Below are 14261 nucleotides of genomic sequence, written 5' to 3'. Positions count from 1 at the left end.
TCTTTGCTTAAAGGAATTTTTTTACAAAAAAGTTTTCAAGGAAAAGTAAAGAGCTCCTCTAAGCCAAAATAAGCACAAATAAAACTCCGGCTTTTGAATTTCTTCATCCATCAGTCTTTTGTTTTCTTAAGCACAGAATTTGAGAATCTAATAAATAACAGTTTAACTTCACATAAAATCTGATATGGATCCTTGATAAAAGCTTAAATCATTAATAAAAACTGATCAAACATTCTACCCCAGGTTCTATTTTTATATAAAACTGGGGGTGCTTTAGCGGTTAAAATTTGGCAACAGAAGCTCGTTAGGAATAATCTATAATTTATTAATAAATTATTAATTTATAAAAATAAATCAATCTTGTTTTGCTTCTCTAAAAGGCAAAAGCTGAAATTACAACTAACTAAAGAAAAGGTGTCAAATTTGGTTTCTTTAATTTGTCTTTTTTTTAATACTTGAAAACTGGAGTATACCAGAAGTTTACTTTGGTTTTTAGAATTGAATATTTAACCATTTTTTCCTTCCTTCTTGATATGATTTTTTTATGAAAGCAAAATTTATGCCAAGAAACATGTTTAGACCTAGTCGCTTCTGAAAACGATTTTGTGCAAAAAATAGATTTTTAGAATTGAATATTTAACAATTTTTACCTTCCCTCTTGATATAATTATTTTTATGAAAAAAATATTTAGGCCAAGAAATATGTTTTAGACGTAGTCGCTTCTGAAAACGAACCTGTGCTAAAAAAAAAAAAAATGTAGTTATAAAGACATGAGTATGCTCTCCGGAGATTGTATAGAGAATCTTGAAGTTCTGAATGCTGGTTTTACATGTGTTCTATGCTTTCACTAAAGTTCTTACCCTGTTAAAACAAGCAGGACATATTTAGGGGGTGATTGAACACCATGCACTTCTGTTCTTAATTACCGCTCGTTTTAAAAGTCGAGTCATTGTCCTTGCTTGAACACCATGACACTGAACACCGCACTTCTGCTCGTAATTACTGCCCGTTTTAAAGTCGAGTCATTGTCCTTGCTTGAACACCATGAACACTGAACACCATGCACTTCTGCTCGTAATCACTGTTCGTTTTAAAGTCGAGTCATTGTCCTTGCTTGAACACCATGAACACTGAACACCATGCACTTCTGCTCGTAATTACTGCTCGTTTAAAAGTCGAGTCATTGTCCTTGCTTGAACACCATGAACACTGAACATCATGCACTTCTGCTCGTAATTACCGCTCGTTTTAAAGTAGAGTCATTGTCCTTGCTTCAGTCAAGAAAAATTAGGTTTGATTATCTGTTTACATTAGAGTTCATCTTGTAAAGAGTCCTTATCACCCAATCCGATTTTGCTAGCATATTAACTGGCATCTCCTGGTATTTGTGGCAGGTTTCTAAGGAAATAAATAGGGATTCCCTAGGGATCTAAGGAAATAAAAACAGAACTCTTAATTCTTAGTTATTGTGACTCATAATTACTCTCAAGGATCCCCAGTCTAGAAATTATTTGCTGGTATTCCAAGAACGACTGTGCTGGAGGGGGGGGGGGGGGGAGTCCACGGTTTGAAACTCATTTCCTGAAATTTGAAATATAAACTTTGATTTTGCAGTGGCTGTAAAATATATTTACCACATGTGGTGGTACGGTCGATTCCTTACCTAAGGCAAAGAGTTGATAGTCGCCCCTTAATATACTCCGGCTTTTTCTTCTAGATTAATCATTTGCCAAAAATTTTGAGACAACCTGCAAATTTGTTAAGTTTGTTTGTTAAGTCAGGGTTCCAACTTGGTTTCACGGCAAAATATGATATTTTTTTTTCAAGATTTTGATGCTTACACAAGTGTGGGGAGAGGGGTTTCAGTCTGGTGAGTCACACCAATTAGCAGGCATATCATGCAATATTTTTCATTTTTATTAATTTTTTTTTTTTTACTGTGGCAACCTTTAAACTTTAAAATAAATCAGAGATCTATATTTCACATCGTTTGTGTTTCACAGATCCAGAAGTGTCTTTAAAAATTTCTTTTTTATTTTTAAGTTCTTAGGAATCCTTCTATCGTTATTCTTTCATTATTGCTCGTATTCCTAAAATAGCATTACGCCACTTCATTTTATCGATAACGGTATACATGAAGGTTTTCAGTAGTGATTTTTAGGTTTGTTTGACTCTTAGAAAGGGCACTAGAACTTCTGATTAGCAGTCCAATGAGCCCCCTCCAAGGTTTATACGATCACCCTTTGCTTAAAAGCCTTATATGCCCCCATGGCATAACTTACAATCCTTGTCCTGTGGGCTGGGGGGGGATTGTCACCCTCAAAAACATAATTTCTGGATATTTCAATGATGCTGAACAAAATGGGTGTCTCAAGAATTATCATCGTTTTCTTTTGTCGAGAAAAGAGTTCGATTTGTCAGTTAATAAGCTGAGAATTCGACTTGTAAGAAAAATGTTAGTCACAATTTAAAGAGTCGTTATTTTATTTACTAGTATATTTGTATTTCTTTTTTAGTAGTGATATGAGTTCGCTGCATAAAAATACTGCTTCAAGACACTTCTACTGTCAGGGATTTTAATCTTCTTCTTCTTCTTGATAAAGGTGACTTTGCCGTCCTGTTAGCATCAGGGATGTCAATGAAACAGGCTCTATGGTACAACTTTCTATCAGCTTGCACATGCTACGTAGGATTAGCTGTTGGGATTATGCTCGGCGAAGTAGAAGCGTCTGTGTATATATTTGCATTGGCGGGTGGAATGTTTCTCTACATTTCACTGACAGATATGGTAAGCTTTGTTTGCGCCTTTATTGTTGAGCAGCAAATTCCAGTCTCTTTCTTTTGTTTACTCCCAGTTGTTTAACGCTGTTTAATAAAACACACACTGAATGAAAACAAATACATTTTAAACGTTTCTTTTTGTAAGTTTAATAAGTCTAAAATTGCAGATACTTTTAGGCACGAATATAAATATATATTAAACTTCCAATCTACATTTCATTCGTTTTTTTCAGTAATCTTGGTTATTGTAGGGATTCTCTCTCTCTCTCTCTCTCTCTCTCTCTCTCTCTCTCTCTCTCTCTCTCTCTCTCCTCTCTCTTTTTTTGATGTTACGACAATTAAAACCACACAGTTTGAAATAAAACTTGTTTTCAATAAATCGGAATGGCGTTCTGGTCTTTCGAAAGGATAGAGGGTATTAGCCCTACTCCTGTTTGCGGTAACTTCTATTCGTTTTAAGTCTGAATTGAGTATTGTAATTTCTGTTCATTTTAGGTCTATTTATTTATTGATAGGGATTTGTGTTTGTACGCTTGATATACCATCTCACTTTATTTCTACTCGTCTTTGGTTTATTGTAGCTCTTTACTTTTCTTTGAAAAATGTCATCTGTCAATTTTTTTTTCATTAACGCGTATATTATAAACTCTGTTTATTTGGGTATTTTTGATTGCTTTGGACTAAATATATAACTTACCTACTGAAGCTAGAAACAAGCAATTGTCTTCAAAACGGTATTTTGAAATTTCCGTTATTTAAAAAAATTTAACAAATTATCACCAAAAAAGTATAAAAAACACATCTATGTTCCATTCGAGTTAATTCTTCTTCTTCTTATTTGGATTAATATGGAGACGCTTTCGCATAATCTCATCCCCGGAATCAAATTCCGGGCCATGCAGTGTGTTGCTACAGCTGATTTCGATCTCTGGGTCCCGTATTACCGAACTGAGATCAAACCCACTGCGCCACTACAGGACTGAGTTAATTCTAGAATTAATTTGTTAATATTCTAATGATGTATGTGCTTTGTAGAAAAATAAATATTATTACTACTAACAGCTCCCGCAGCACCAAGGTACCTGAGGTCAATACAGCTGTGAACGCTTCTCCCCCACCTTAATTTACTCAAAACTTACTCTTCACCTCTCCCTTGCTTCTTCAAAATGTGTTCTAGTATGAGTTAACATGTTCCATTCGAGTTAATTCGGTTTTCGCTTTAATGTCACCTTACTTTTTTGTTGAACATGCTTTTTGTTTTTGATCCAACTTCACTTTTTAACTAGTTAATTGCAACGTCGTTAGCTTATTTAACTACGTAACTAATCTTTAATTTAACCACAGAAAATTCTTTTTATTGTTTATTTTATTCCGGAGCTTTACCATAGTCAAATCTGTTGATAAAAAGTCGATTTCTATGAATGCCATGGGTTTTTTTCTTGATTTTAACATCACACTTACATTTCAGAAGCAAAAAATTAAAATGGCCAAAAATTAGTTTGGAAAGCCAAGTGTTGTTACCAACACTAATATATTCTTAAATATTCTCTGGTAATACTATATCGTCTTATCTTTTGTCAGATCAGTGGTGGATCCAGGATTTTTTTAGGGGAGGGGGGGGGTGAAATAGGTTGATCCGATAAACTTGCACTAGGAGCAAGTTTAATTAACGCAAAATTGCGCTAATTAAGTAAATTACATTACTTCAGACTATTTTAGGGGGGCCCCCCATTCGCCCTTCCCCTGGATCTGCCACTGTGTCAGATTCCTATTACACCTAGTAAACTGATGTTTCCAGTTTCCATGTTTTCTAGTTTCAATAAAGTATCCCTTAATCCTTGACTCTGGTTGGTCTACCAGAATGTTTATCCTTGAAAGTTGAAAAATGTTCAACTCCAGAAATGTGGCGTGCATAATTGGTGCCGTAGAGGTACGGAATTTCGGTATTATCGACCATTGTAGCCATAATGTGACTCGGGCATTATATTGTGCTATTAACTATAATGAAGATCTTTGATACTGTGGTTATATTATTTTTATCGCAACTTCACCACGTTGGTATTCTTGGTAGTAGTTTGATTTCATCTTTTCTTGAGGTTGGATCTCAATTTGTGAATATCTATAAAGAGAAATCTGTGTAAATGAAGGTAAAGTGTGGAGTACCACAAGGGTTAGTTCTCGGAGTCCTGTTATTCCTTAATTGTGTATATATATATATATATATATATATATATATATATATATATATATATATATATATATATATATATATATATATATATATATATATATATATATATATAAAACCTGAATAAACATTCTGCTTATTTTTAACGAGCAATGTAAACAATGCTCTTGGTTTAGGTGTTTGAGTTGCTATTATGTTTTTAGCAGTTCTCAGACTGCTGTTATTCCTTGATTATATAATATAAACTACCTGAATAATTGTTTAAGTATAATATCACTGGAGTTAGCACACAACACTGAATTTTCTAAATTGAGCCTCCCTAGTATTGCTGATAATAATAAACGTTTTAGTGTTGCCATTCAGACGGAAGGCGATTCGATTCTCAAATATCCAAAGTGGGAATGTTGTACGGTGAACGGTAGATGCCTATGGATTTACTGTCTGAATTTATTTTGTGCATAGAAGAACATGCAGCTACTATTCATAGTTAAGGAGTATTAAGCTTGACATCGAGTATTTTGCAGTAGGTTGCATAGATTGCATCAAGACATGGCTAATTGTAGACAGAGAAAAGCCAAGACAGATAGTCCAAGTAATTGAGAGGCAAATGTTTAAATGGCTGGGGCACGGGTAAATGGCAGGAGTATGCATGACTCTCTTATTGGACACATACTTGTTTGTTAGTTTTTGGAAAGGCATGCCTGAATTGAAGTTATCAAGTATTTTGCAGTAGGTTGCATAGGTTGCATCAAGACATGGCTGTAGACAGAGAAAAGCCAAGACAGACACCCATCAAATAACTTGCGCTAGGAAACACCTTAAAAACAAAGAGAAAAAAAAAACTCAAGTTGAAGGAAACAAATGGGACTACGGCCTGGAGAAGGAAAAGCCAAACTAAAACGATGCGGGTATTTCGCTTGTGTAAATCATGGTGTCTTCAACGCTAAGAACAAAGATAAAATCTAAACTAACCTAAAATTAGATAAAATCTAAAACTAAGAAAAAAAAACAATATACAATTGAAATACGATTGGATTAAAGTTGGCGAGTGTGTCAGTATCCGAGTTCAGACCGACCTTATTGGTTGGAAAATTGTCAGAAATGTTGAAATACTGCGGAAGTCTAAACATTTTTTTTTTCCCTTTAAAGTTTTAAGAGGGCTTTATTTTTCTTTGGTTCCTTCATATTTGCTATATTGTGGAAGGTTTAGTCAGCTACGAACACTAGATAGTTAAATAGTGATGACAATCCTGAATTAGACCATACAGATTGTGGGCGGTTCAGAATAATGCCGCTTTATTGATTAATGCGAGGTTTGAGACCCCCCGCCCCAGGAAGTTTTGTTCGAACGTAACAAAAATGCACATAAACGAATTTTCAATGCGTTTTTATTAGTTTTTTTTGTAACCCCTCTCACGAATAAAACACCCCCCCCCCCCTCCGAATAAAAATCCTGGATACATCCTTGTAGATGTCATTTGAAAAAATTAAAAGAGCTGACTTTGAATACCAGTCATGACTTTAGCTCTTTCAGTGCAATATTCTGTGACTAGCTTGTAGCTTAGCGTCTGATCAACAACTCTAGTTCAAATCAAACGGAAATGCAACAACTAGGCATATCCATTCTCTAAGAAGAAAAGTCCTTTCTAGAAATACCCGACCGATATGAGGACTGAAGGCCCGAACTGTCGAGCGAAGCAAGGCTTCTCAGCCTGCAAAATGAAGGTTAACCAATTGCTCACGAAGCGGTTGTTTAATGGTTTCAGTGATACCTGCAACCTAGTAAACGAACCACGACCCGTAGTAACCAAAATTTTGCCAAAAAAATGCCATTTGCAGCTGATTCACGAATGGTATCTATTATCTTGACTAGTTTTAATAGTAAAAGTCTGTTGAAAATCTCATACAAAAGCCAACACATGAAAATCTCAAAAATAGGCTGAAACTCATTGAAAACGGCGTTGGATCGAAATTATAAGTACACCATTAGGATTGCCATTGCCAAAAACTCTATGGGAAACTTACAGCCCCCCACCTTGATCAACGAAGAAAGTCACTTTTGTGCATTGGTAGCAATGGTGTGTCCCCTTTTGTTTGTCGCCGCCAGCGGGAAACTGGAACATCATGGTGAGTTTCTGAAGCGCTCGTTTTGAAAGGAAATTACACAGTCTATGTGCTTTTTAAGTAACAAAGCATAATTTTTACAAAAAAAATTCAATTTTTACAAAAAAAAATGGATCTGTGTGTATCAAGAGCCGACGTAGCAGGATCTTTTCTTGTCAAGAGCTTGCAAAGCCGGCTAGTAAATAGTTTTAATTTTCAGTACTAAACATTTTTGGGAGGGTAGAAGAAGTCTTTTGATTAGCTTGTTTTTTCGATTAAGTTGTTCTTATTAATAAAAATCAGGTAATATTCTGCTTCTTGTGTCAGGAAAAAGAAGCAGTAATAATAAGTGAAGCAAACATTAATGAATAAAATAATTTCAGGTGCCAGAGTTGAATGAAGTTGCCGAAGAAGCCAGCAAAGAATCGTTAGGTAGTGCTTTAAAAGTTCTGTCCCTTCAAAATTTGGGAATATTCATTGGAATTGCTGCATTGTACACGCTTGCCAAATTTCAAGACAGCATTCAGATTAACTTCTGAATTAGTGAGAATAAAGTGTGCTGTAGAAAATTGACGTTGAAATTGAACTACCTGGGTGACACCGAACTATTTTTGTTACTGTTAGTTATTTGACAGGTTTTACAATTTAATTTGAAATTATTTACTCGGAGTTTACACTTTAAATTTGACATGAAAAATATGGTGATATTATTTTTTATTAATACAGTGTCGCTGACATGGTACTTAGTTTCATGTTAGGTTTTAGAAGTGAATTTGAAAGTTTGAATAGCCATCCTCATCTTCACTTATAAAGTATCTCTTACCCCCCCCTCCCGCCTTATCCCACACAATTACAGCTGCTTAGTCCATATCTACCTATAATGAATTTTGTGGTCCATATAGTGAAAAATCCTAAAAATCTATTAGTCCTCAACCCCCTACTTAATCGATTTGCTTTACCCCCGAGGGGCATGCCCAAGGTTGCAAAAACCCCTCGATATAGTGACTTCCTAGTTTCCATTTTAGACCGTTCTTTAACCGTTGTTGATTAGCAGGATAGAGTGTGCGTTCTTGCAAACAACTATTGTTGGATAAATTTTGTTTCTTTTTCTTGTTTTTCTTGTTGAAATTTAATTTGAATTAATTTTGCTTTTTCTTGAAATTTAATTTGAACTAATTTTCTTTTCTTGTTTTGTTAGTTGAAATTTAGTTTGAATTAATTTTGCTTTTTATATATACTGAAGTCTAGTCCATCCTGATAGAGCGTATTGAAGTCACTCCTTTTGACAGGGCGTGAATCAGGGCTCCGTATGGCGATTTATCCTGTGTTGTTCTGGATAGTTGTCCAATGTGTCGAAGAAAGAGTATTCAGACTGCCTCCTTCCATGGTCAACCATAATTGTCGCCTATTTATGGTTCCTTTAAGTGTTATATTCGGGGGGCGTGGGTGCCATCTTTTGAAACAGCAAGCCGCGCAAGCCATTTTATCTTCATTTATGATTATAAAAAAATGTAAAACTTAAGTTGTAGCAAATAGTGGGCGTTTTCAACTTCATGACAGAGGGATTATCTAGGCCGTATCTAGGATTTTGTTCGGGTTGGGATGTGGGGGGTGTTATGAAAAAACTTTGAAAAAACTTTCGCATCAAAAATTTGTTTATGTGCATTTTTGTTACGTTTTTACTTTTACTTTTAGTCGGAGAGAATTTTTTATGGGGGGGGGTCAAACCCCCTAACCCCTTCCCCCCTGGATACGGCCTTGAGGAGTATATTGTCTTCCGAAAATTGTCATTTCCACATCGAATTTTAATATTTTGTAAATTTCGTTTTGGTAAATTTCATAGGTTGCGTTAATAGTAATTATTTCTGATTTTTTGAAAGTGATAAAGTTTTTTTTCTTTTTGTTTACTTAATGCCAATTTTTGCAAGAATTTTTGACTTAATAAACTTGTCTATAAATTGCTCAACGAGTTACTGAAGTCGTATTAAATATATGGCACTTTTCGTTATGTGACGTGACACATGATTCGAAAAAAAATGAATGTAATTCTTTGGACTACAGAGAATTTGTGATGATATGTCAGTATTTGAAATTATTAAGTATGTGCGCAATGCGCCTAGAAATGAGTCAAATTAGGAATGCTTTTGTGCGATAAAATCTATTCTTGAAGGAAGAAGAGGGAGTTTCACTTCAGTACATTTCATTTCATTTCAGTAGATTTCATTTCCTTTCAGTCATTAAGTGTCATAGACAATGTCAGTGGAAGGCTAAAAAAAATTCCTATTAAGGACATATCCAAGGTTTTTGTTTGGGGGGGGGGTATAAAAAATTACAAATGTATCAAAAGTTCGTTTAAATGTATTTTGGTTACTTTTTTACAGGTTTGACAAAAATTGCCGGGGGAGGGATTCAAATCAGGTAACACTCCCTGGATACGGGCTTGCGTACCTGGCAATTCTTATAAAATGTAATTCGCTTATTTCTTAACAAGTTACTTGATTAGATTATTAATTAGTAATATTGAAACGTTTTTAATTAGTAATATAGGAATTTCAATTTATTTACTTCTAATTGTTAAGTAAAATGAATAGCTGAGTGAAAGAAGCAGATTTTGCTCTTGGAGGAAAGTACTTTAATTTATAAGACATTATTGAAATTTACATATAACACTACAAAAAACTTAAATTTATAGAAGGAAAGATGTTTGAGTATTGATCGTAGTTAAATTAATTTGAATATTTTTGCTTTTACGCAAATTGTAACACGTTAAGATTAAATGAGATTACTCAATTAAGTTTTTATGATTAATTAAGACGGTGTTAGATTAATTGTAACACGCATTGTAAAAGTATTTACAAAGGGCTCCATGAAATGTTGTTGAAAAAATCAATTATATATGCAATCAATTATTTTTCGCATATATTGAGATATTTCAGCGCTCTGACGTCTATGATGCCGCCTCTTAACTGAGGAATTATCCATTGATATCTGATATAGGACAATATATATAATAATCTTAAAAGTGAGTGATAAATAATAAATTGAAGGGAGATATTTTTAATTTTTCACGGAAAGTTTTGACAGAAAAGTTCTGTTTCCCAAAAGACACCCTCAGGCTAAAATTTCGAAAATCTGTTGCTTTCTTTTCCAAAATTGCTGTATCCTGTTTGAAAAAGAGGACAAAAAACATAAATCTTTTATCCCCAAATTATCCCGTTTGAGGTTTAACGTTAGAACTTCTTTGTTGTTCAATGGGCGGAAACTTTTTTTTTTTTTTTTCAATGTTGCACTGTATAAAGAAAAATATTGTTTTCAAACAATTAATCTTTAATAATTTCTTTATGCACATTGTCTTCTAACCTTTTTTTGGGGGGAGGGGGATTTAGGCCACTTTTCAGTTGTTTTAAAGCAATCTGGATTAGGAATGAACCCTAAACTAGCTGAAAAACAAATTTACTACTTATCAAATCAAATGCTTTCACACCAAATCGCCTCGGGTTTTCCACCCTCTCAGTGTTTTTAAACCAAGAACTAAGTTTTTTAAATAATATATAAGCCTCATAGGAGCAACTGGGGAAGGGGTTGTCTTCATGAAAAAGAAGGGCAAGAAGAAACTTCCCATCAAGAACTTGACCCTGTATACACCTCCCTCGTTGTCCTTGGATCTTATTAAAACCCAGTCATTTTTATTTTAATAAAGATATTACTACCTATTAACACGTTTAAAACGTGTTTAAACGCGTTTAAACACTTCAACTCGAGGTTTTCTTGGCCGTTATAATTACATTATGAGACGAAAATTCTAAACGGGTCAATGAGCTAAGTTAAAAATTATGCAGATTGTCGTGTACATTTTTAGAAGACATGGATTTAGATTTGGTTTGAAGAAGAAGTATTTGGATTGTTCATTAAGATTTTTGTATCCGGGGGTGCGTTCCCGGTGGAGATTACGGTTTAATACGTAATTACTTCAAGTTTAGTACGAATGAACTGTGAACCTGTAACCGTTCATTAACCATTGCCTTAATCCACATTATAACTACTATTAAGATATGAGCAATTTTAAGGAGTAATAATTAAAATATGAGAGTTAATTCCTTAATATTCATAATTTGATCATTTGCCCCCATCTTTCCCAATTTATTGATGATTGCGTAGAAGTTAATAGATTAAAGGTGTTAGTTAACCGTATTCACTAAAATTTAATACGAAGTTAATTTTTGATCTTTCGAATTGTTAAGTCACCCTCACGTGTAAAAAAACGTGTCATTTTTATTAAATATTATTAACTTTTTGTTTGGCCTCGAACCTACGAACCTGCAGTTCTTTGTGTCGAACCTTCGGATGTGAATGAATTAGTATTTCATATTTTTCGTTTTAAGTCACAGATTGTTTTTTTCCTAGCTTAATTATTATTAATATGACGTAAATACAATTATAACGTAACTCATTTTACGTAGTTCATTTTATTTTTTACTTAGTAATGACATTAATGCCATCTATTTTTGCTTGATTGAAATCGATAACAACCACAAATTACATAAAAGGATTGGCTGCTTTGCAGTTTCTAGTTGCTGTTCAGTGAAACACTATTTATTTTGTTATTTCTTGTTTCACATTCCCTGTACTTCCGTATATATATATATATATATATATATATATATATATATATATATATATATATATATATATATATATATATATATATATATATTCGAAGCGAAAGTGACAAAGTATACTATGCATTTATTTAAAAACTGAATTTTGGTTACTGAAGGACTATTTTATATGCAATAAATAAATTCATTAATTTTTTACGTTGGCATGGCACATGCCTAGTGGGACATTTAACTTCTGGCTGTACACTAAATACACCTATACACTTCTATACACTAAATACACCAAATGAAAAACAGAAAATTCTTCAATATGGTTAACACAAAAACCTTTAATTCTTTAAACGAGAAAGTGACAAACAATTTAGCCTACGTGAAAAACGTAAAGCAAAACAATGGTTATGAGTAATTATATATTTCAATACAGTAAATGATAACTACGCACGAGAACGTATCCACGGGGAGGGGTGTATGTTGGCAGGTTTGAACCCCCCCCCCCCCCCCGAAATTTTCTTACTCGTAGAAAGGTAACAAAAATGCATAAGACTGTTTTTTTCTGTAAATTTTTTTTGCTACCCCCTCCCCCTGAAAACTAATGCCGGTTTATTTGTTTTGTTTTTTGTTGCTTTTTTATTACTTTTTTACGGGGGGGGGGGGTATTTTAAACTCTTTTATGGTAGAATAGATGCTTCAGAGTTAGGAATTAGTCATGAATTATAGTTATACAGAAGTAACATTTTGGAGTAAAGAATGAGAGCTAGAAATTTAATTTTTAGAATTTTAATTTTTTTCAGCAAAAATACTGGGTAACGTTAAAACTTGAAACAAACAAAATTATTCTGCATATGGGGAAAACTGCCACTCACTAAACCACATGGTTTTTACGCAAAATTTTTAACATTGTCAATATTAATTGAACTCTCAATCAAACATAAGTTAAGTTTAAAAGGAGACGTAAAAATTGCCATTCTTTGATTCTCTTTTAAACTTTAACAAATTTTTCAGTCATTGTAACCGTCTTGTTCGCTTAATGTTTTTCGAAATTTGGGGAGGTGGGGTACAAGGTGGAAATCAAAAGGCATACGTTGGGCTATGGCTTTTTATTAGGCACCTGTTTCACATAGCACGAGCAAGGGGATGCCCACTTTGAGAAATAATATAAAGCTGGTAGTGTGTGTCAAGCGTGGTGAAACTGTATGGCACACGTGGCGTTACGAGATTTACGCCAGTTGGGGGAAAGTGGGTGCCGCCTCGACAAGGCCGCATTTAGGATCTTTGTTGGGGGGGGGGTACAGGAATTTTTTAGAAAACATATAAAAAAATTGCTTGTATACATTTATTGCTACTTTTTTATGAGTCTGACATTTTTTTTTGCGGGGGGGTCAATCTTGGTAGCCTCCCTCCACCTGGATACGGCCTTGACCCTGGTGCACAAGACCCTTTATGGGGCCAATAATGGATATGTTATCAAACAAAACGAAATAATCTTGATTGGCCCACGGTCGTATCCAAGATTTTTGTTCGGAGGGGGGGGGCTACATAAAAATTCAAAAATTACATCAAAAATGTGTTTGTATTCTTTTTTATTACGTTTCTACGAGTCGGAAAAACATTTCGGGTTGGGATTCTCAGGCACCTGTGTCCCGGCACATGTGTGTATCCTCTAAAAACAGGAAAAGAATCAAATGATTCCACAACCTTAAAACAACTTCCTCGATAAGCAAATTTAGAAATATTGTGTAATTCTCTAATTCTTATTAACGCTTTAATTGCGCTAGAAAACACGTAAAGTGTTACTGTCAATCCAGAGAGTATTGTGATGATACACAGATTATGTTCACTTTAGTATTGATCCTCCTATTTATGGTTGAAAAGTATCGTTCTTTGCTGTAAATGCATTAAATACAATTGTTGTTATTAAATTACTGTTGAGCTGATTCCCCCCCCCCCTTTATTGCAGGTAAATGGAAACTAGCTAATAAGTTATCTAACAGGGTATCTGAATTACATTACTATTATGTGTAAAAAAAAAAACCAAATGAATACAATATATTCATATTTCATATTTATTCAAAATAAAGTATTTCAAAATACTTTATTTTGAAAATATACACATTTTTTCTCTAAAGCAGTATCTATAACGTATATCAATATGTTGCGCCAGGGGGCGCAATAAATTATCATCGATTGATTTTTTTCTTAGCGAAAACACGGCCAATGCTATTTATTGTCAAAGTGCCAAATGCACTCCGCTGTCGTGCAGCCTATTCACAGAAAAGTTATTTTAAAACAACACAGGAATTCCGTGGCAACTTATAAACTATCATGTTTCTCCCAAGAATTGCAGCTGAGAGTTTGGTATCATCTCTCTTTTTCATTACTTTTGGCTCATCAGTTGTGTTCTGTTCAGTACCTCACTATCCCCGAATGTTCGAAGACTTCCCCGAAAATCTTGCAAAAACGGAGCGGCTAAAACGCGTGCGCCTTGGAGCGTCAAAGCTTTAATTTCGCCCCTGTCAATGGTCTTAGAATCTTGGTGGAAGGTTCATTAGAACGGAAAATGAAAGCTCTG

The 14261-nt window shown here is 34.2% G+C and overlaps 1 protein-coding gene across 1 annotated transcript in view; it reads left to right on the top strand.

Moving 5' to 3' along the window:
* Positions 1–9034, top strand: part of LOC148946685 (metal cation symporter ZIP14-like) — a 54545-nt gene extending 45511 nt beyond the window's left edge. The window contains exons 5-6 of the mRNA XM_089097085.1: positions 2605–2789; positions 7457–9034. Coding sequence (XP_088953211.1) covers positions 2605–2789; positions 7457–7612 — 341 coding nt within the window. The 3' untranslated portion in view covers positions 7613–9034. The remainder of the gene's footprint in view (positions 1–2604; positions 2790–7456) is intronic.
* The last annotated feature ends 5227 nt before the right edge of the window (positions 9035–14261 follow it).

Source organism: Artemia sp. Qi Xiang Cuo, chromosome 11 (assembly GCF_049724085.1).
Source record: "Artemia sp. Qi Xiang Cuo chromosome 11, ASM4972408v1, whole genome shotgun sequence".
In the NCBI taxonomy this organism is placed as follows: Eukaryota; Metazoa; Arthropoda; class Branchiopoda; order Anostraca; family Artemiidae; genus Artemia; species Artemia sp. Qi Xiang Cuo.
This window is presented reverse-complemented; position numbering and strand designations above follow the sequence as displayed.